Genomic DNA, 22908 nt, shown 5'->3' on the forward strand with positions numbered 1-22908 from the left:
CGGGAATACATCTATATATAACTCAGTTTTTACCCTGTTTTCTCCATGCTGTCTTCAGTATGTCCAGTCTAATTCTCACGCGTCTCACACCTGAAGAGAGGCAGATGGTATCCCTGGCAACAGAAGCTTCAGACCAAGTCCAACTAATAACTGAGGACAGAGAACAATCCAGCAGTCAGACAACAGAGACAATCCACCGCTGTTTCACATCCTTCTAACGCTTTATTGGGTTTCCCTGCGGAGGATACATACATAGAGGGAAAGAGTGCTTCTTACAAGACTATCAAAATATTTGAGAGAGAAGGGTTGCATGCAAAAATAAGTACACAATGTTTAGTAGCTAAATATTTCATAAGTTTCAGCTCTTTATCATTCTCTCGGGGTGCATTGAAACTAATGTTTAAGTATTCATCATCGTGTGCCAAAAGGGAAACAGGAGAAATACAGGGATGCATTATAAACCATAAAAAAAAAAAAAAAGATATAAAGAAATGCATGGATTTAACCAACTGGACCTACCATAAATATAATCATCACATATCACAAGTTTTCTAATATTGCATACGCAGTACCATTTGAATCTAAACAGAAGTGAAATGCACAAAAGCTACATCCATTCACAAGCAGAGAATGTTGACATCACTGCCCCTCGGTATAAACCCATTGTCTTACATTCCTCTTTATAAACAATTCAAAACATAAAGCCTCCAGATCACCAATCTTTGTCATGCCTCCAGATCTCCAGATCCCAGAGCTCATAGACTCATCAGTATCACCAGTCAAATGTCCCATTTGGATCTACAGGACGGGTTCATTAACACAACGTCTATTTAATACAATATTGCAGATTCGGTTGTGATTCGGCTACATTTAGCTACAGATATTTCAAATGACACAGTGTATATAAATAACCCAGCAACACAGATCAATACAAAGGTTTGCAGCAGACACAGTATGTTTTTATAAATATTATAATTACCAGAAACACTTTTACTATGTGGTGAAAATGCATTTGCCTGTGAGTGTTTGCGTATTGCTTCATCAAAAGGCTGTGGATGATTTTCGGTTGCAATATTTCGTTGTCCAAAACACAGTTTTAGGGTTGTTAGCTACATTTTGTGCAAGCATGATTACACATGTGTCACGTTCAAGAACAGTCAAATTTACTTGAGAAAAAGACAAATGAAAAGAAAAAAAGAAAGATCTGATTGTCATTTGAAAAAGTTAAATGGACAACAAAGAATAATTACAAACGGTATCATGATTTCAAATGTCCCTTTTTTGAAATGTAGAGTACACAAGGACATGTTACTGAGATATCTCTCCTCTTTACTCACAGGTGATCTTCTCATAAAGGGTCTCTGAAGTTTTTAAACTGAACAAATGTTGTCAAAATGGTCTCTAATATAAGGATGTGATCACGACTCCAGTTTTCTCTCGACTGAGGAGATCCACTTCATCTCATGTGAGCCACTTGACAATCTTCAGAGCGACTGGCGTGTGATTCTCATCGGTAGGAATAATCTGACAAACCCGTCTGTATATTAGTTTGGCTTGATTTCTGTTCTGGAGGAGGAAAAATACTTCTGCTTCAGCAGCAATCCTCCTCCGTGAGAGCGTATGAGTGCAGCCGGTCTTTAAGAGCGTGAGCTGGAGTTTAGGAGAGAGACTCCAACAGCCTCGGAGTGAGATTCAAGGAAACAAACTCTGACCTCAGTGAAGTATCTTGCTCCATCTGTTTGAAGGATGGCATGCTGGTGCAGATTCCCAATGGTTCTCTTTAGAGAGCAATGTCATCCGATTAGCGATTGCTCTCTGTGTTGCGATTGCCATCACAGCAGCAGTGGGGCAAAAGAAATGGGCCGTGGTGTTCGGGTCAGTGGTCTGATGTAAAGCTGGATTCTGTGGCACGCTCAACCCTCTCTCAGGATTTCACATTAACTGCAAATCACAAATAAATCATGTTACTGGTGTTAAATAATAACTCACAAAACCGGACACTGCACTCTCATTACTGTCTTATATTTGAGCTCCTTCTCTGTCTAGATTCCAGATCTGCTCACTTTTATAAATTGCATTCTGGGATGCCTTTTAACCTTGTTAAAGCACTAAAAGCACTTGTTGATGCTCTGTTAAAAATGTACAATACCATTCAAATGTTTGAGGGTCGGAGGATTTTTAGATGTTTCTGAAATAAGTCTCATATGCTCATCAAGGCTGTATTTATTTGATTAAAAAAAAAAAATTATTGTGAAATATTTGTAAAAATTATATTTGAAAATTTAATTTATACCTGCGATGCAAGGTTGAATTTTTTAGCATCATTATTCTAGTCTTAAGTGTCACATGATCCTTCAGAAAAATGCAGATCTGATTTACACACACACACGCGCACATGCACACGCGCACACGCACACACACACGCACACACACACGCACACACACGAGCACACACACACGCACACGCACACACACACGCACACGCACGCACACACGCACGCACACACATACATGCACACACACATCAGCAAGTAATAAATTGCTCTCAGCTTTTTTCCATTGCTTTTTGTTGACGTCACTTTTCATAATCCAATCAATTCCCAAAGGATTAAATCCAGTCCTGTCCTTTTCACTAAATGTGCTTTCACTCTGAAATATGTCACATAATGGAAGTAAATGTGATGAGAGAGATCAGGGGAGAGATTAGACTGGATTCTGTTAGTCACATCAATGTTTGTGTTCCATTAATGTTTCATATAATAATCTAAAACATTGGTCTGTCGCTAGATCAAGTCTGGCGTCATTTGTAATTCATTCATAGTTTATTATTCAAGTAATTAAATGCATTCCGTGTAAATGTCCTCTAATCACCCACAGCTTTGTAAAACATTTTTCCCAACCGTAGAAGAAAAGGCTGCATGTCCATTGGGAAAAAGTAGCAGTATTTAAACACTTCAAAAGAACAGCAAAAGAAAGAAAGTCTCCAGTCACAAAGGATTCTCTGCTTCCTGACCTACTTAGATGTCCTATATATAGAGTTATGATTCAGATAATCCGCTCTGCATACATTTACAGCACTGGGAAGCATATTTCATGTGTGACTACGAGGAGGAGAAAGTCCCACGAGGCTCGGTTGGAGAGGTTAGAGATGGCTTACTTGACAGATTCACAGCACATGCTACGATGATGATGGCTCCTCCCAGCAGAGAGACCACCGAGAGCAGCTTGGCCACGCGACCCAGTCGTCTCGCTCCGTCGATGTTCCCCTGCTCCAGACTGTTCCTCGACTAACACAACATGACAGTGAGATCTGAGCTTCCATTAAAGTCCATTACATATTCAACACTGTAGCACACAATGAAAAATTCAGTCTGTTATGCTGAGGGAAAAAGGTATTTTGCATCTCCATTTGATATTTCTACACAGACAACTGCCTTTTCTTTTCGTTTTTTTTTTATTTCTTTAGATTTTTTTAATTTTTAAACATTCTATTAGACTTGTATAATACTTGTAAATATCAGTCAAAGACAAATTATTAAAATAAATGTATTATATTAGAATTCAATTATTCTTCCAGAGAAGTAACAAGGTTCTATATTACATATTCTATATTATGTTATTATAAGTTATATATCAGATATTTATACAGTATATAATTATATTTCAGTAAATATCCAATAATAATAATGCAATGATATTTGACTGTATTAAAAATGTATTATAGGTGTGGCGTAGATTCAGGAGAAGCCAAAACACAGTTTGGAAAGTGGATTCGTGATGTACTCGCTCATATTATACATTTTGTACAATTGAAGAAAAAAAAAATTGATAAAAAAGGAAAGATTTGCAAAAATTTAATTGGGATTATCTTGCTGTGCTTAAATAATTTAAACAAAAAAGAAATAAAACAAGAACAACAGAATTACTAAAACTTTACCTAAAATTAAAATGAAATGTATACATTTATAATTCATAATTATTATTTATAATTCATAATAACCAAAAAATAAAAAATAAATTATGATACTAAAATTTGATAAAATGCATTTTCTATCCATATGTTTTATCATCATTAAAATGTGTATATTTGCTAACTGGCTGGGAACAGATTTTTATTTTTATTTTTATAAAATCTATATTTTATTACATTATTATTATATCAATGATATAATATTTTATTTCTTATATCACTATATATCATCAATATATAATATTTATACATTTTTTATAAATATATCAAAATGTATCTTAACACAGTGTTTGCTAGTCATTGTTAAAATGATATATATTAAAAGTGTATTAGGGACACGAACGACACCCTGCACTCTCAAAAAAAAGGGTACAAAAGCTGTCGCTAGGGTGGTACCTTTTCAAAAGACACACTTTTGTACCTAACGAGTCCATATTGGTATCTTAAAGGTACATCTAAAGTAGTCTGTGTGTCTTTTCGGTGTGTAGAATGACTCAAAGGGCCCAGGCTCTACATACCATGATGGAGTAAACAAATCCCACAATGTTGATTGGCCAGACAGGACAGAAGCAGGCGATGATGGCGAGGATGAGGTAGTCTTTGGGTTTGGAGCGGTCCATCGGGGGGTTGGTGGCGATGCTGGAGTGGCGTGATATGGAGGGCCGTGGGGAGAAGGCTGTGTAGGCGATGGAGCTGGAGCGGCTGCCCATCCGGGTACGGCCCACATGTGGATGGTGAGAGTGAGGGAGAGAATGATGCCGGCGAGGAGGAGACGAGAGGATGGGTTTGGAGGCAGCAGCATCATTCAGGGATGAACAGATCCTATCAGCTGCCAAAAGAAAGAGAGGATTTGAGAAGACAAAAATGCTGAGATTAAAATACTAATTTAATTAGTCACTTTAGGAAGGTCTTACAGAGTTCACACTGTACGAGTCAATAGTTTGGAATAATAACGATTTTAAATGTTTTTGAAAGACTTGTGGTCTCATGCTCAACAAGGCTGTATTTATTTGATTAAAATATAATAATATGTGAAATATCTTTACTATTCAAAACAACTGTTTTCTATTTGAATATAAATTTTGTAATGTTATTTCATTGCTGTGATTGAAGCTGTATTTTCAGCATCATTATTTTAGTCTTCAGTGTCACATGATCTTCAGAAATCATTCTGATATGCTGATTCGCTGCTCAAGAAACATTTCTGATTATTATCAATAATAAAAAAGAACAAATATATTTAGCAAGCATGAATTAAATTGATCAAAAGTGACAGACATATAATGTAAAAAAAAAGATTTGTAATTTAAATAAACGCTGTTCTTTTGAACTTTCTATCCATCACATAATACTGAAAAAAGGTCAATTAAATATTTAAAAATGATTAAGCAACAAAAACTGGTTTCAACATTACTAATAAGAACTAATATTAATAACTGAATTAGTCAGTAATCAGTAATTATTTAGCATCAGCACATTATGAACAATTTCTCAAGGATCACATGACACTGAAAACTGGAGCAAAGATGATGACATTTCTATGATCACAGGAATAAATTAGATTTTAAGAATTCAGTGAATGCCGTTTTGGTGAGCAAAAATATTAACGAGCCAAAAATAATAACGTTTCCAAACATTTGACTGGCAGTAAACAATAAAACAATTATTTTATATAATGTGCACATTCATTTAAATAATCCCTGACAGACTATAATTTTCTCTTTTTCTAGTTGTCTGTTATCATTACTGTTTGTCTCACCATGTTTTCCTCCACATGTGATTCTGATAGAAACCAACTTTAATTAAAAAGCCACCAATGCAATCAGTTCACTAATCTCTGTCATGCCTTCCAGCCCCTCCTGTCAGGAAGCCCCTTTAGCAATTCTAATTAGGATGCACAACTTTAATTTACTTAGGAGTATTTACGACACAGACTCAGCAACTGTAACATAAGGGAAGTAAAATATCTCGCTCTTAACCTCAGACGAACTCATCAGAGCATCATCGAGCCACAATAAACATTGAGTGGTCATGGGTTATTGAGCTCGTCCACTGCCAGCTCTCAATCATTCAGTGGTTAGTAACAAAGAAATGCCCCTCAGAAGAGCCTGTGCATTATTTACAATCATCGGATTTGCTCTGCGGCAAACAGTGCTGCTAGGAAGTGCTTTCTGAATTAATCATTCTCACTTTTAGCTTTTAAAGCTATTTGCTTATAAAATCCTGAAAGTATGCATCATATAGTTATATATGCATACACAAATATGTGCATGTATGTGTGTGTGTGTGTATGTGTATATATATATATATATATATATATATATATATATATATATATATATATATATACGCCCTAGATATTTAAAATGTGGGGACAGAATGTACCTCTATAGGGAATTGCTCTTTTTTTATTTTGTTACCTAGCGTTTGATATATTTAATGATATTCTATTCTAGGACGGTCTATTTCTGGTTTTAGTGGCTCTACAGTGACTGTAGTGACCTGTAACTGTCAGATTTCTGTTTTTATTTTAGAATATGTGGCTAATGAAGCGGTTTTCAGTTAAAAAAAGAACTAGTAAGCTCTAAAAAAACACAGAATGAGAAGGAAGTTCACCATAACAACTCCTAGAGCTGAAACTGGGAAGGAATGCATTGAATTCACAGCTGCTTTTGAATACGAAATCAGTTTGGTTCATTGTTGTTATTGTTAATTAAGACTATTAAAAATAATTTAAATACATAATAAAAGACAAAAGTAAAAAGAAAACATTAGATTAAAAATGTCAACTTAAAAAAAAGTTAGTATTTAAATTAATATTTGATACGGATTTGTTATTATTGTTAAAGAATTGCAATTAAGCTAAAAATAAAATACAAAATAGATACAGTTAATAAAAGTAAACTTAAACACTTAATAGAAAAACATACTGTATACTGTGTGTGTGTGTGTGTGTTTATATATATACATATTGTGTGTGTGACCCTGAACCACAAAACCAGTCTTAAGTGTCAATTTATAGATTTATACATATGATTATCTGAAAGCTGAATAAAAAATCTTTCCATTGAAGTATGGTTTGTTAGGAGGACGATATTTGGCATACAGTGTTTTTTTTTTTTTATATATTGCTACAAATACATCCCAGTGACTTAAGACTGGTTTTGAGGTCCAGGTCACATATAAAGCTTAAAAGCACATAAGAGATGTATTAATACAAGCTAAAATTAACATGAAAACATACAAATACAAAAAAGCTCCTCAAATTATGCAAATAATACTAAACACCAATTTGGTTTTGGTTTTACAGTCATTTAAGTTATTTTTTTCTTTTGGCTTTTTGCAATATTTGTGCTCTGAAAACATTTCCATTATTTGCCTGTTTAATTATGTGCCATTTTTAAAGTCATTATCCTGATTGCTGCATGCAAATGACTGTAGGGTGACAGAGGAGATGCTTTCAAATCAAGTCGTGGAAGTCGTTGGGGAAGTTGTGGCCTGCTGTGTGTCTGCACTTTGGATGGGATAAATGCAGAGCACTAATTCTGAGCATGGGTCACTATACTTGGCCACATTTCACTTTCTTTCAATTATTCTTATCCCTCCTTCCTCATAAAACCCTCCCATATTGACATGTTATTGATGAAATGATGAACTACCACTCTCTGCTTTCTCCTTGACCATAACGGTGACCTCTCCCGAGCGCCGCGCCTCCTCCTTGGACTGTTGGGGGAAAGCGAGGGGGCGCAGACATGGGAAAGAGTCCGATCCGACCCCGGTGGTCCCCGGCTGGTGTGTCATAGGGCTCGGGGTCTGGCAGCTGGTCGGCTCTCCATCATGGGTACAAACCAGAGAGCCCAGCGATGCCTGATGGTACTCGGTTTCCATCGAGACGGCGGAGGGTGCCAATGTGGCCAGCGTTGCGTTGATGTTCAGACGGCGTCCCGTGTGGCTAAAAACAGGAGAAGATTTTTGAGATTTATGTGCACAGGGGATGAATCTCATTACCGTCGGCGTGAGTGCACAGAAATGCATGATGAGATGCAAACTCACACTCCAGCTCATGGTGTCATCAACACACATCACATCCCTCCGGTTCAGCATCCCAGAGCTATTCTTCCCCACAAAAACATCTCATCTGCTTTCTTAGATCATTTTATCATTGCAATAGCTTGTTCATTAACACGCATGCTCGTTTAACTCATTTTAATCTCTTGACCTAGATATGTAGGTCATGAAACTGACCTCGATTACAGACACAGATGTTATAACATTCATTATTTCAGCAAAATTAATAAAGATGCATTTAAGTCCCAATGTGGCTACCTTGATAAAATTTAGGAATTTCCTGCCTATTGTCTTTCTTTCTTTCTTTACAGGTGTTTTATCCTATTTTGAATAGTGTTGTGTTTAAGGGTTGAAGGAAAAAAACGTCTGTAAACTTAACGGAAAATGATGCAATTTTCTGCTAGGATATTATTTGTTTTTCTTTATTCTCGTTTTACTAATAAAATGGTTACATTTTACAATTAAACAAACGAAAAATCGTACAATTTTCACGGTAAATACTGTGATGCCAGTCAATAATAAGCACTGGATTCTCTCACGAAAACATGAGGGCAAATAGACAAAGCCGTGGGGAAAATAAGAGACATATGGAGGAGGGATAGAAAGAGAGAGAGAAAGGAAAAGAGCGTGTAAAAAAAACATAATTTAGTCCCTACTTAATATATGAGATGCGCTATAATGACGAATTTAGAGATTAATTAATAACGATGCACAGCGTAAAGCTGTTCTTTGTCCTCAAGCATCCAATAACACAGGTGCAATTCACCTTAGGTCGGGATTAAGCCCTTTGTTTCCTCAATAATTAAAGGACGGTGTCTCCAATAAACATAAACAAATAAATAGTATAATAATTCAGACGTTGCTCAATACAGATATCATACATATATATGATGAATAAAGAGCTACTCACAGCGCGCGGTTCCAGCACGTTCGCTCTCAGTCCATTAGAATAAACAGTCTCTCAGACGATTCTAATGAAAGCTCGATAATATTCCGGTGTGTGGCGTTTAAATGCGCATTCAAAGAAAGATAAGGCGGTGTTGTGGTCGTGGTCGTGTCGGCAGGGATGCTGGGATCATTACTGGCTGCAGGCTCGCACTCTCTGGACAGGAGGAGAGGAGTAAACTACACGAACCGCGCGCGCTGGAAAAACATGTGATGAAAGAAAGAGTGACAGCCTCATTATGAAGAAGCCTGATTATAGGCTACAGTCCACAATCATAGGTTACAGCAGAGTGTGCTAGCTACACGATACAACTGACAAGCATAATACAGAATAATACACTGCAAATAATACACTGAAAAACATAGTAGTAATTACATTTTAGTTATTGCATATAATAAGGAAAAGTCAGTTTATGTGCTTGTGAACATACGTGACCCTGGATCACAAAGCCATTTTTTTCTTTTTTTGTCAAAAATAATTAAGTAAATGTCGTATACAATGAAGATATTTTGTAAATTTCCTTCCGTGAATATATAAAAACTTAATTTTTGATTAATATGAATTGCTAAGAACTTCTTTTGTACGCCTTTAAAGGCGATTTTCTCAATAATTTTTTTGCATCATTTGATTCCAGATTTACAAATAGTTGTAGTGTCTCAGTCAAATATTGTCCTATCAAAACATAACATGCATCAGTTGAAAGCTTATTTATTCAATAAATATTATACCTTTAAAAAGTCCCTTATGACTGGTTTTATGGTCCAGGGTTTTATATATATATTTCTTTTTCCTAAAAAACAAATAAATTGTAACCCTATACTGTAAAAAATTTACTTTTTTTTAATAACCATATCTATACTGCTAAAAATTGCACCTTTGGAACCAAAAAGCAAATAACTAAAGTTTTTAATTAGTTTTTTTTTTATGGCATGCATTTTTACTAATTTGCAGTAATCTCTCAAATATCACTTTTTTTCTGAACATTTTATTTCAGTTTACAGTGATCAACATAAGGGAGGAAAAATCTCTTATTTCCATTAATTATTAAAGTAGTCATCATCTCTAATAGTCACATTAATTTTGCCTGCTGAAAATGGTTCCCAACACTAATAAACAACAATGGAAATGCAAGTGAATGTAGCTCAGGTCTTCTTCATGCCCTGTGGTTCAGTGTCGGGCCGCTCTGGTCTGCTGCAGGGATGTCAGGCGTGAGAGTAATGAAGCGGTGATGACTGCAGGCCTTCAGCCGCTGCTGCTGCAGACACATCCACTCACCAACAACACATTTACATTCTCCTTCAGCTCAAATACAGCAAATACTGAATGACAAGTCAAGGATATACAGAATCCTAGATTGACATTTAAGCCTTAGCTAAAACATGTGACTAAACACCAAACCAAGGGGCTTCATTTGACAGACACTTCTTGCAGAAATCTTTTAAAGGTTTTACATTTTAAAAACAATATGGTGGTAGATAAGATTATTTTTCACTGAAGAAAGCAATAAAATTGAGAGAGTACTTGCAGTTTAGCCAAAGCAACGGTTTGAAGTTAAACATCTTAATGGATTTATTTCTTCTAAATATGCAGGGTTCTGCTTCACAAGACATTAACTGATGACCTGGTGTGGCTTGGATTGCTGTGATGTTTTATCAGCTGTTTGGACTTTCATTCTGACGGCACCCATTCACTGCAGAGGATGCATCGGTGAGCAAGTGATGCAATGCTACATTTCTCTAAATCTGTTGCCATAAAGAAATAAACTCATCTGTATCTTGAATGGCCTGAGGGTCAGAACATTTCCAGCAAATCAAAACTGGACGTTTAGTGATTGAGAGGTTTCTCTCTGTAGTCTTTCAGAGAAACATGATGCACCTGTGACCCAGATTCCCAGAGTGCTCAGGGTCCAGCCAATAGACAAGCCATTATCACAAAAAGCTGACATTTAAAAGGATATAATGATAGAACAGGCTAATATGTTTTGTGTTGACAGTAATCTCATAATTCTGAAATGTAATATTTTTGTTTGGTCTTTTGGAAGTTTAATTTTAAAATAGTTGAATGGATGTCTCTGAATGCTAATAGTAGATCTGTAAATCTGGCTAGCAGCATGCACCGGCACAAACCATGATTTGGCATTAAGAAACTGTCAGGGTTTACTAAAGAAACGCAATGAGTTACTCACGTCATCAGGCAGATCTCTGTAAAAGAATGTTGTTAAGAACAAATGATTTAGTTTGATTTATAAATCAACAATAAAATACGAAATAATCCTCAGAGAGCTTCTTTATGTGATGGTGGCATTTATTTGGTGCCGCGATAAATGATCAGTCCATTACAATAATAAAAACAAAAACTTAAATACTAAAAAGGCAAAAATAGTTTGCCGAAATGATAGAAAACATGGAAAAAGCAGTCAAGTAAACAGAAGCTTGGGGAATAAAAAAAAAAAACCTGTACAAAATCTGTAAAAACATCTTAAAAACAAACGCTCCTCTTGAGACAGTGGCTCAGGCGCTTCACTTTCCCATACTGCTGAGAATATTGGCCTGCGAGGGGAAGAAGAAAGAGTGTGACTCAAAGGAAATCTTCTAAATCACATTCTAGTCTGCTTCTCTCCTGACACATTACTAAAGCTCCATATCAAGCGGACATTACTGACACAAACCTTTATGAAAGAGGAGAAACGTTTAGCTGTAATGCCTTCTATTTTCCTCAGGTCTTCCAACTACAAAGAAAGAAAATAAAGAGAAAACTAAATATGAATAGAGGCTCTGTCGGTCAGTTTCACACTTCACAGGTGAAGAGCCAGACTTCTACCTGTGTGAAGTCCCCATGAATCTCTCTCCAGCCCATGATCAGTTTGGCTTTCTTGTCTCCGATCAGCTGCAGGCTCTTGAGATCCTTCAGAGAGCCGGAGTTGAGCGTCTGCAGGATCTTCTTCCTGGACTGCTCTAGTAATGCTGAATCCAGATGGGACTCCCAGTTGAGCTCATCAGAAGGGGGACGATCCACACCTCCGTTCTCCTTCCCCTCACACACCTTACCAGCAGAAAAACCCATTTAATCTTCATGTCAAACGCCAAACTAACATCTCAGTTACTGTCAACAAGTGGGAAATATACCATTGCTTGACATCTTTTAATGGAACCTGAGAAATTTCTGCCAATCTTTTAAGTTCATTCACACAAAACATGGTGCAAAACTTGCCAAAGCATGCTTCAAAGTTCAAAGATAATAAATACATGTATCATAAAAAAATAATGGTACTTTTGTTGGCTGTTACTGTCACAGCATGATTTTAAACTGACATGAATGGCAATTTCCCAAATCTCCTGGGCGGCACAATGTTAATTGTTGTACATTGTAAAAGATGTTAAGAACAACCAGCAGCACACTGACCTCGGTTTGGACACGTTTCTTCTTTTTATCCAAGAATTGTGAGGGTTTACACACCACAGCACACTGCTGCAAGGGCTGCACCTGAGAGACTGTGTTTGGACAGGAAAAAAGGGCCTTATTTACCACCAAATACTACAATCTGAAACCTAATGCTTAAAGTAATTCAACCAAAAAAAAAATTGCTGAACATGTACTCAACTTCAGCCCATCCAAGATGTTTTTTTTTTTTTTCAGAACAGTTTTGGTGAAATTCCTTCACTTGCTCACCAGTGGATCCTCTTAAGTGAATGGGTGCCGTCAGAATGAGAGTAAAATGCATCACAATCCACAAGTTATCTACACAACTCCAGTCCATCGATTAACACCTTTGCAAGAAACAAATCCATCATCCGGGTGTTTTAACTTTATACTGTTTCTTATGGACAAAATATGGTGTCCATAATACTGATTTTTTTCAGTGAAAAAGTCCATCCCCTCTTGTGGTCGCACATCAAAATCCGGTTTGAAACCGTTTTTGCTTGCAGACTGTGCTTTATCTACGTATACATCTCACTGTTTTTCCACTGAATTTTAAACTAAGCAACAACTTGATGTTAAAAACATTGTGATGGATCTGTTTCTTATAAACATGCAGCTTTTCACTTCACAAGATGTTAACTGATGTACTGAGTGGAGTGGATTACTTGTGTTTTTATCAGCTGTTTGGACTCATTCTGACGGCACCCATTCACTGCAGAGCATCCATTAGTGAGCAAGTGATGCCATGCTAATTTTCTCCAAATCTGTTCTAATGAACAAACAAACTCATCTACATCTTGAATGGCCTAAGGGTGGATACATTTCAGGAATTCCAGACTAAGTTCAGATTTTCAAGAAATGCACTCTTTAAGGATTAGTTCACCCAAAAACTAAAATTAGCTTTTGTTTTACTCACCCTTACACTAGTGAAAGTAAGAGAGATGATCAGTTCACATGCACTGCTGCCTCACTTTATCTGAAGTGTCAACAGCGATCTATCAAGCCACATTAAAGTATGCTATTACTAGAAATAAAAATTGTCAAAATTTGAAACCTGAGACTTTATTTCATATGAAAAGTAACAAAGCTCAGCCTATCATTGTGATTTATTGGATGGGAGGTGCACTATAGGTACGGTTCATTCATCAACTGAAAACAGCATCGATTGGGAATTAAGAATCAATATTGGTTCATAAAAATGAGAATCTATTCAAATCGATTACTTTATTATTTTTTTCACAGACATTGAGGACACTTGGTGTCTATGGGAGGGTCTTATGGGGCTTTTACACCAGATGCGACTTGGGCGAATAAATCACACATTCCGCGCGTAGTTGGACGCTTGAACATTGAGTTTACTTGCTTCATTCACGCGTGAAATTAGCTTAATAACAGACGTGAATCTGCGTCTTGGAAGGGGCTTCTGCCAGTTGAGTTCACGCAGCATTGTGATTTCAACCACCATGTATTCTGGTAATTTTCTAATTATTATTGTTATCGCGTCATGAAATGTAGATTTAAAATCATTTCGTGCAAGAATAGAGATATGCACAAATCGCAAGTCAAAATGCCCGAAACGCTCAATTCGCGCTGCAGGTTGTCTATTCGCGTCTTTGCATCGACTTAACATGTAAATCACTTGCGCTTAACACTTCACTTGCGTCTGGTGTGAACACACCATTACATGTTTGAAATGACATTAGGGTGAGTAATTAATGACAGAATTTTAATTTTTGGGATGAACTTACCCTTGAAGAGCACAGGAACTGCATCACCACAGAAACATACAGCATACTAACAGCAAGGATCATGAAACACTAAAGCACTTCAATCAATACTGGGTTCTTATGCATGAAGAGTGTCCCAGGAGGGCTGTAAGGATGAAATTAACCACATCCTACCCTGTAACGGTGTGACCACCGCCTGCTGTTTGCGTGGTTTGGCGGCTGTAGACTGTTTTCTGTGCAGTGGAGGCAGATCTGTTTTAAAGAGAAGCGCATCTTTGGACTCTCTCTCGGTGGTTTCACTCTGCTTGTTAAACATGCTTGCTTTGTCCTCCAGCTCTTTCTGTTTCTCCTTCAACATCTATGAGAAGACAGCAGAACATATTTGAAATCAATTAATTGATGCTGAAGTGGTTTTCCAAACAGAGCACTCATGCCCAACTGAAAACTAGGTTTACATGGACTCTGCAACTGGTTTTAGCAATCCGGCCTAATTTGCTATCTGGCCCAAATGAAGAATTAACTACAAGAGGGACGTTTGTTTCACTGCTGCTTATTTCCACAGAAACTGTTGTTGTTTTTTCACCTCTCGCAGTGCATTGAAATTAGGCCTGTCGAATCGATTAATCACGATTATTTATTCATTCACTTTTTAACGCCATGCTAGCATCAAGACTATTTTCCTGCCAATCTCTCCACAACTTATACAAGGTATACAATTAACTATAGATTATAAAAGTCATTTCAGATGTACTCTACACAAATTCTAAAATACTTTTAGGTATTAACCATGATTAAAAGCATCCAAAATAAAAGCTTGTTTACATAATGTGTGTTTACTGTGTATGTATATAAATGCACATATTTAAGAAATGTAATGTATATATTTACATATAAATATGGAAACACATACATACACAATATTTCATATGTTTTATACACACACACACACGTGTGTTTTTATGAATGCATACTGTATTTACATATAACAAATCTACATAGTACACACTTTAGCCCTATTCTGGCGGTAAATGTTTCTCAGGGGACGCAAGTGACTCACCATTTACAGGGAGTAGTTTGATTTAATATTTCTCACCACCCTCATAAAAATCCCCAGCCTAATAACCTACTGTTTATTTGACAAACACCAAGGTCGTGTGGTAATTTATTTGCCGTCAGAATCAGAAGTCTCTGAGTTTACAAGAAATTGATTTAAAATTCAGTGCTTAAAACTTTTTTGAGCACTCCCAAACATCGTAAGATACGTTAACGGTTGTATTTCGGTGTAGTGTGCATAAATTTTTATTTCTGAAACGCTGTAAAGTATTTTAAAGATCAATACTTCATAACTGCTCACAGCGACTGGGAGTAGAAGGAGAATACAATACAGTTTTAAAACGTGTATTATAAACGGACATATATGCTACAAGTGGATTTTGTGAAAGGACAAGTGAAAGAAAGTAACAAATAACAAGTAACCGGATCAAAATTTTAATAAACAACTAGGGCAGCACTGAAAATTTGGTGAAAATTTTTTTTTCTTTTAGTGTAAACTACGACTATTAACAGATAATGTATTGACCGTATCAAGGTCTCATCAGCTGAGGCTCGTGCAGTCAGTCTGACTCACGGAGAAATCAACACTAGAAACGCAGCAGCACACAAAAACAAACATGAACTAACATACTGCAGTGGAAAAATATATATATTCTATATAATATATGCAATATCACATGACCATGAGTGATGTGTTCCGACTTTCAGCTCGATTGCATATGTGATCTTGATTTTATACAACTTTATTCAAATAAACAAGAAATATTAACTGACATTTTAGACACATTATGGAACGTCTTGCTCCATTTCGCAAAAAAAAAAAAAAAAAAAAGTTCTAAAGAAAGCCACAGCAGAACAGCCCCTTATCTCAGAGCAACACATAACAGTCTTGTGTTACTAAATGATTCATTTTTGAACAAGTCAATAATTCAGTGAGCCATCTATAAAAACGGTTACTTGCTTCATTTATTGACTGAATCAGCCATCTGAATGAATCGAATCAATGATTCACTCATTAAGACAGTGACTTGCCACCATCTACTGGTGGTTTAATATCATATTTAAAAGTATCATTGCATTTTTCCAACATTTCATATTTGTATGTCAAAAAAGTAAAACATTAATCTAAAAACATTATTTCTGCATTTGGACAGATGGAGTTTGTTGATACTTATTTTATTTGAATAGTAACAACCATATACTGTCTTATTATTCTAACTTAATATATTGATCACATAAGAATTCGACGTAAATGGAGACGTACATTTAATCAGTTTAGGAAAATATTGTTCTTCAAAAAGTTACAAAGAGTAACAGCAATCAATTTAAGGCCAATATAAAAAATATGCTGATTAAATTAATACCTGATAGAGCACTGATGAGACTGTTTCAGAATAAATAACATTTGTACCAAAAAAAAAATTCCCCAGGGCAAGTAACTTTTTACTCAGACTGAGTAAAACACTGAGTAAAATGATTTTACTCAGTGAATGATTTATTTTTTCAAAGGACAAGCTCATATCTATATCCATCTATCTATATGAGGAGTTCAGATGCAAAAGCCTCTAAATGCCATCTGAAATTTTCATCTAAAATTAGGATTTTTATCAAGCTCTTATGCTGAGGTTGAGTCATTTTACTTAAATTGCAATGTGGCTATTAGGCTATTAAAGTGAAATAACTGAACATAAATATAGGAGCCTGATAAAAATCCTAATTTTAGATGAAGATTTCAGATGGCATTTAGAGGCTTTTGCATCTGAACTCTTCACACATATACATACACATATAAATATATACATACACACACACACATATACATACATATACATATATATATATATATATATATATACTTGGAATAATAAAATTAATTTTATTTACAGCAGACAATTATGTGACTGTTACCCAAATAAAAAATAGACATTGAAATGTTGTTCTGACCAAGCAATAGAATCAAATGCTCAAAGCGCATGTACGATACCTGTATTTCCTTACGGGACTGTGCTACAGTTTTGAGCAAGTTGAGTCTCTCCCTTTCAGCCGAGCCCATCATCATCTTCTCCAGGGCCAGAAGTCTTTCCAGAACTGTAGAATCTGGTGAACTGAAAGATATTTTAACTTTTAGCACGCGTGTGTGTGTGTGTGTATGCATGTATGGTTGGCTGACCGGCCATAAATCAGAAGCGGACGTTTTTGCTTAAAATACATGATCGGCTGGTTTTTGGTATTTTTTCGGCCAATTTTTTCGAAGTGCGCCTGCATGTACACACTACATTGTAATCATTCGCTATATCATTTGTACCATCTATGTTTGTATTGAAGGTAGGCTACTTTCTGTGCAGATACTGCCGTTAATTTCAGATGGTTATGGTTTTCAATAGCCAAAAGCTAGTATACATTGTGTATACATTCATTTCATTTTTGGGTGATCTTTGGTGAATTTAAGGTTGTTTAGCTTTACTTTGAGGGTTAACTCACAAACCCCAATGCAAAATTTAATTTGAAAGCTTTTCACAGTATACAAAGAGATTCACAATTTTAGCTCGATCACCCAGCACTACAGCACACATGTCCTCCCTATTCATGTCCAGTGAGGCACATTCAGCTTCTGGTTTTTACAATAGGGAGCGTTCCTTTGAGCACCAGCTACCAAATCATGGCCTACTGCACAAAGCCAAGACCTGTTAAAGTGCTCATACAATGAATTTATTCATCTGTTGTAACATGCAGTCTTACCTGTGTGGATGTATGGGTGGAGACGAGGACCGTTCAGCTTTCTTGCCCTCTTTAGACTTTTTGTTATGGGGCTCACCAGAACCTCCAGCCTCCTGTTCCTCTCTGGCTCTCTTTCCAGGAGCTAAGAGGGAAGGGATCAAAATATTATTATTATTATTATTATTATATACCCTATTATTAACACACACACACACATTTATATATATAAAAAATAATACATGTAACTGCACTGTTTACCAATCGTAGGAGCCAGAACGGTTTCCCTGACAAAGGGCCGATTGACAATCTGCTTAGACTTGGCAGCGAAGTTAAGGGCTGAGAAGGTGTCAAAGTAGTATATGTACTCCGGTGCTATGTTTGTGATCATGACCGAATGGGCCGAACCCCCCAGAGAGTCCTGCAGCAGACGGGTCAGTTTACTGTCTCTGTAGGGCACGCGGCCCCCGGCCCCTGTGTTCAGAGCGTCCACCACTTTACTGAGGGTGAAGAGGGACAGGTTGATGGCCCCGCTCTCTTTCAGACGGATGCCCTGGTTTCCTGTGCGCCGGTTGTCTTCTGAACCTGCCAGGTCAACTAAATACAGCTTTCCTGTTTGCTGTCTGTGTGGCGGCCCACGCTGAGACTTCACTACCTGAGAGGAGCAAACATATGCATTTAAGTGATTATTAGTCTTTTGTAGAGAGCCGGTAACTTTATAGGGCCCATTGAAATCACAGTACTGTGCAAAAGTCTTGGTTTTAAGTCAGTTATTTCTATGTTTTGCTGTAGTTTGTCAATAAGAAATATCAGTTTACATTTCAAACCTTATTTTTGCCATTGAATGTAATAATCCAGTGAGACTTTTGCTTACACAAGGAGTCTGACAGGCCCTTGTGTAAAAATGCTGTGAAGTGTGATGTTATAAACAGATTTTATTCAATTCTATTAACTCAACTAAATTAAATCAACATTTGGTGTGACCACACTATTCGTTAAAAATAGCTTTTGTCCTCGGTGCACTTGCACATTGTTTTTCAGGTAACTTTGCAGGTTTCTTGAAGTGTCTTGGAGACTTTGCCCAAACTGAAATCCACTAAAATCCACTTTTATAACTCCACATCACAAAAAAATCATAAGGCTCTACATATATACTGTTACCATAAAATGTATGTTCTCTGTCCCAAAGACAACCAGCAGACACTGAAAGCGCAGTGGTATATTCTGATAGAGAGATTTCATTTCAGCACCAGCTACCAAATCATGGTCTACCACACAGAGACCAGGACCTGTTAAAGTGCTAATGAGGAACTAGAAAGAAGAGAAGTGTGCATGCTCAAACCTTTATGAGGAGGATAGCGTGACTGCGGCTGGAGCGCTGGTTGAGTTTAGTCGAGGCCGTGGTGCGGTTTAGACTCGCGGGGATAAAATGAGTGTCGAAATCGGTAAAGGATGAAAGGGGTGTGTGCGTTAGTCCGGGAATGAGGATGTTTCGGTCCTTGTCTTCACGGATGGGCAGGTCCTGGGAACCTGGGGACAACAGGTCCAGCACCTACAGACACAAATACTTCAATATTCCAGAAGAGCTGCCCACAAACATTTATACTTACAAAATTATTCACTTAAAATTAAATTGCTGTTCTTTTGAACTTACCCATCTAAAAAAAAAAAATCAAGTAATGATGCTGAATACCCAGAGAAATATAGTTTTTTTTCCTCAAAACATTACCTTTTCATTGTAGATCTCAAGGTAAGACATCCCAACGGAGTACTCCCAACCATCCTGCTCCTTCTCCTGAGCGTCAACCAGCTTGAAGACCTCCTTGACAGCTCTGGGAATAACGCCCGGCTGCTCTTGACTGCCGAGCATGGTGTGGGTCTTACCTAAAGGAAGGAATACCAAAAATGTTTAGACTGTGAAGGGATTATATTATGGCACTTCATAATCTAAAACAATAAAAAAATAAATAAAAAAAACAACAGTCACTCGAGAAGGCTGGTTTTTAAGGACTAAAATCAGAGATCACAATATAGTATATATATATATTTTTTTTTAATGCAATGACTCTGGCAACTTTAACATTTGAGGGGATAGTATGGCAAAAATATCCACTTCTTTGAAATCATATTCGTAAAAAAAAATCACTTCGGATAACATGAAGACTAAAAGCTTCATCATACACTTAGAAAATGATGAGCTATATCACCTTCATGGACACTAGAGGTGTGACAATTCACTTAGCTCACGAGATGAGACAAAATACAGATACTTAGTTCACTAGAATTAGACAAAAACGTTCAATGACAAATCACTTTTCTTTTAATCAAAAAAAAGCAAAACGCTGAGCTCAACAAAACATTGCAGTTGTATTGTGAAATATTTTAACTAATCTAGAGCCAGGTAAAACTATAAAAGTAGCCAACACTGGAACAGGAGGTGGTGGCGTCCTTTCAATCTCCACAAGGACTGTTTTTAGTAGAAACCTGATGCGACGAGACACAGAAACTAGTCATACCTGCTCCGGTGGGTCCATAGGCAAAGACACTGGCGTTCTGACCATTAAGGATGTGAGGGAGGATGGGCTTGACCGAGGTCAGAAACACCTCCTGCTGTGTGGTCTGTTCACCATGAAACACGTCGAACCTGCAATCAAATACACTATTTAAAATACAAAGTTTAAAATCAATCAAATGCACAAAAAATAAATACATTAAATAACCGTCCCCTCTGTGGAAAGCCTAACTTTACGTCACTATATTACAATTAAATCCTAATCTAATCATGATGAACTACATATCGTAGGAAAGGTCTAAGGCTCCTAAATAGGGTTTTTTTTTTTTTACCAACAATGTTTTTTGCTAAAAATTATGTAGGAAAAGTAAAAGATAAATTTATGACAAGAGTGCACCTCAAAATAAAAGGAGTTTCCTTTTTCTTCGTTGCCTTTTTCACACAAATCATCAGAAATTATATAACAACTGAAAACTTAGTCTCAAAATTCATCCTTTGAAACCCATTTTATTCATTGCAGGACCATGAAAATGGTATATCAATATCATGTTACAAAATATTTATTTTCATGAATTATAAAAATTTACGTTTGGATCGTGCACTTTCAAGTCCATGTAGTAACTGACACTTAAGGGATTAATAAAAAAAATGGTATAAATTAAAGAGTTCCAACACTATAATAATAAAAAACACAAATAATTTATAAGTTATGAATTAACCAATTTTTGTCCTTAAAAAAAAAAGGATGAAATTATTTTAAAAACCTTGCAGAAAAATAGTTTCAATAAATAAAGCTCAATGTGGTTGACAAATAGAGAGTCAAGGACCTGACTCGTAAGTTCAGATTTGTGCTAGTTTTTCATAAAATTAGAAACAAATAAATATCCCCTTGAGAATCAATTCCACAGGGTAATGAAGACAGACACTGATAAATATTGTCCAATTACATTATTTACAAAATGATGAGCTGGAGACTACATGCGTCTTTTGTAATTCAGAAGAGGAATCCACTGAATATCTAATATTAAAATTCACAAAACTAAAGATTCAACTATCTGGTAAAGATATATTTTTTGTAATATAAAAATACGATTTGGGAGCGAAATTTGGTGATCAACCTAATAATTATACATATGGAAAATACCATACACACAAACAGAAATGGAATAATAATAAACATAACATTTATAGCTTTTAAAATTTAACTCAAGCATTATATCGAAGCCCTAAAAGATGCAAGAAATAAAAAAGCAAAACAGAATCTACAGACTTTTTGAATGCTTTTTGGAATTTTTTTTTACCCCTGTAGTTTTTCTTTCTTTCTGTTGTTTCCTTTCATGTTTATATGAATGTAATAGGTAATAGTGGAGTAAACTGTGATCCTCTGTATGCTGTTAATGTTCTTGTTATGCACAATATAAGCATAAATGAGAGTTTCTCTTTCTAATAATCCAAACATTAGTCAGAGAAGTATGACATCGGCACCTAGCTCCCAAACCATAACCAGCTAAAGCACTAAATACTGAAGGAGAGAGAAAATGAGAGGATTGAGGAAGAAGAAATGGAAACACTAGAAACACAAAGTGCAAACTTGAAGAATGATGACTGACTGGTATTGCAGGGTCTCAGTGGCGTTCCTCCAGTTGATGATCTCCAGCTTCTGAGGCCCCAGACCCCTGACACAGGGCCCTTCTTTCTTCTCATCCTGCGGCTCCATGTAGGGCCTGAGCCGAACCGCCACTCGAACCCGAGAGGCCCGTCTGGATCCAGCAGCTCCATCGCTCACAGCGACACGGAGGGCCATCTCTGACATCAAATACACAACACACACAAACATACATCCTGACATCGAAAGGCATTATCTTTCATTAATAAAAGCAGAAGTGGATATACTGTGAATGGGAAATAATTCAGTATTCTGTATGTGTTTATTAAAGCTCCACGGCCGCTGAAATCATAGCGCTGACGTGTTTCGCTTTTTAAAAGCAAAACGTGTAAGTTACATAAACATAATATGAATCTTACCTATTGTGTTGTAGAACTATTAACCCAAGTCTCGGTTTGTGTAGTCTGCTCTCTGGCACGATATAAAGTGTTATATTTATAAACTAACTTTATTCAATACATCATCTCAGCTCAGTAAACTCCTCAACAATGGCGCCCGTCGCTCTAAGCGCCGTTATTTTCAAAAAGATGAAGACCCCGCCCTCTTCAATAGATTTAACCAATCCGCACACCCGAGTCCAGGAACCCGCCTTCTTCTTTGAAATTTTAACAGAAGAAAGAGACGCGTTGTATTGCCATCATTTGGCAGCATAGAGGAATAACTTTTATATTCTATTTTTCAAAATCAGAAATACAATTTTTTTTCCAAACGTCATGCAAGAAACAATAATATCGAAAATGACTTGAGAACAATCTGATTTTTAATATAGAAAAATAAATAAATATTAGTTTCACATAGTGAATCTACAAATGGTTTCTATTTGCTAAAGTA

General features: G+C 36.5%; 2 protein-coding genes across 2 annotated transcripts; both read right to left on the reverse strand.

Annotated features, from left to right (window-relative positions):
* Positions 1 to 202: 202 nt before the first annotated feature.
* Positions 203 to 9226, reverse strand: prrt2 (proline-rich transmembrane protein 2). The gene is made up of 5 exons (XM_052570246.1): positions 8949 to 9226; positions 7630 to 7922; positions 4489 to 4799; positions 3158 to 3287; positions 203 to 1941 (listed from the first exon to the last, which is right to left on the reverse strand). Exons 2-5 carry the CDS (start codon positions 7856 to 7858, stop codon positions 1925 to 1927), a joined length of 687 nt encoding a protein of 228 aa, XP_052426206.1. The 5' UTR covers positions 7859 to 7922; positions 8949 to 9226; the 3' UTR covers positions 203 to 1924.
* Positions 9227 to 11267: 2041 nt separating this feature from the next.
* Positions 11268 to 22605, reverse strand: kif22 (kinesin family member 22). Its single transcript, XM_052570592.1, has 13 exons — positions 22437 to 22605; positions 22022 to 22217; positions 20416 to 20543; positions 19629 to 19783; positions 19242 to 19451; positions 18161 to 18554; positions 17924 to 18044; positions 17169 to 17289; positions 14306 to 14489; positions 12387 to 12475; positions 11805 to 12026; positions 11653 to 11712; positions 11268 to 11533 (listed from the first exon to the last, which is right to left on the reverse strand). The coding sequence occupies exons 2-13, from the start codon at positions 22213 to 22215 to the stop codon at positions 11504 to 11506; spliced, it is 1908 nt and encodes a 635-aa protein (XP_052426552.1). The 5' UTR covers positions 22216 to 22217; positions 22437 to 22605; the 3' UTR covers positions 11268 to 11503.
* Positions 22606 to 22908: the final 303 nt, after the last annotated feature.

This window comes from Carassius gibelio, chromosome B12 (assembly GCF_023724105.1).
Source record: "Carassius gibelio isolate Cgi1373 ecotype wild population from Czech Republic chromosome B12, carGib1.2-hapl.c, whole genome shotgun sequence".
In the NCBI taxonomy this organism is placed as follows: domain Eukaryota; kingdom Metazoa; phylum Chordata; class Actinopteri; order Cypriniformes; family Cyprinidae; genus Carassius; species Carassius gibelio.

Excerpts from the sequence above, each read along its gene's own strand:
- prrt2 (XM_052570246.1), bottom strand. The coding sequence starts at position 7,858 with ATGGAAACCGAGTACCATCAGGCATCGCTGGGCTCTCTGGTTTGTACC. Across the intron at positions 4,800-7,629 it reads CAAGGAGAAAGCAGAGAGTG|CTGATAGGATCTGTTCATCC; the intron begins GTAGTTCATCAT and ends TTCTTTTGGCAG. Across the intron at positions 3,288-4,488 it reads GATTTGTTTACTCCATCATG|TCGAGGAACAGTCTGGAGCA; the intron begins GTATGTAGAGCC and ends ATGTTGTGTTAG.
- kif22 (XM_052570592.1), bottom strand. The coding sequence starts at position 22,215 with ATGGCCCTCCGTGTCGCTGTGAGCGATGGAGCTGCTGGATCCAGACGG. Across the intron at positions 17,290-17,923 it reads CCACCCATACATCCACACAG|TTCACCAGATTCTACAGTTC; the intron begins GTAAGACTGCAT and ends AATATCTTTCAG. Across the intron at positions 12,027-12,386 it reads AGAAACGTGTCCAAACCGAG|GTGTGTGAGGGGAAGGAGAA; the intron begins GTCAGTGTGCTG and ends TCTGCTGGTAAG.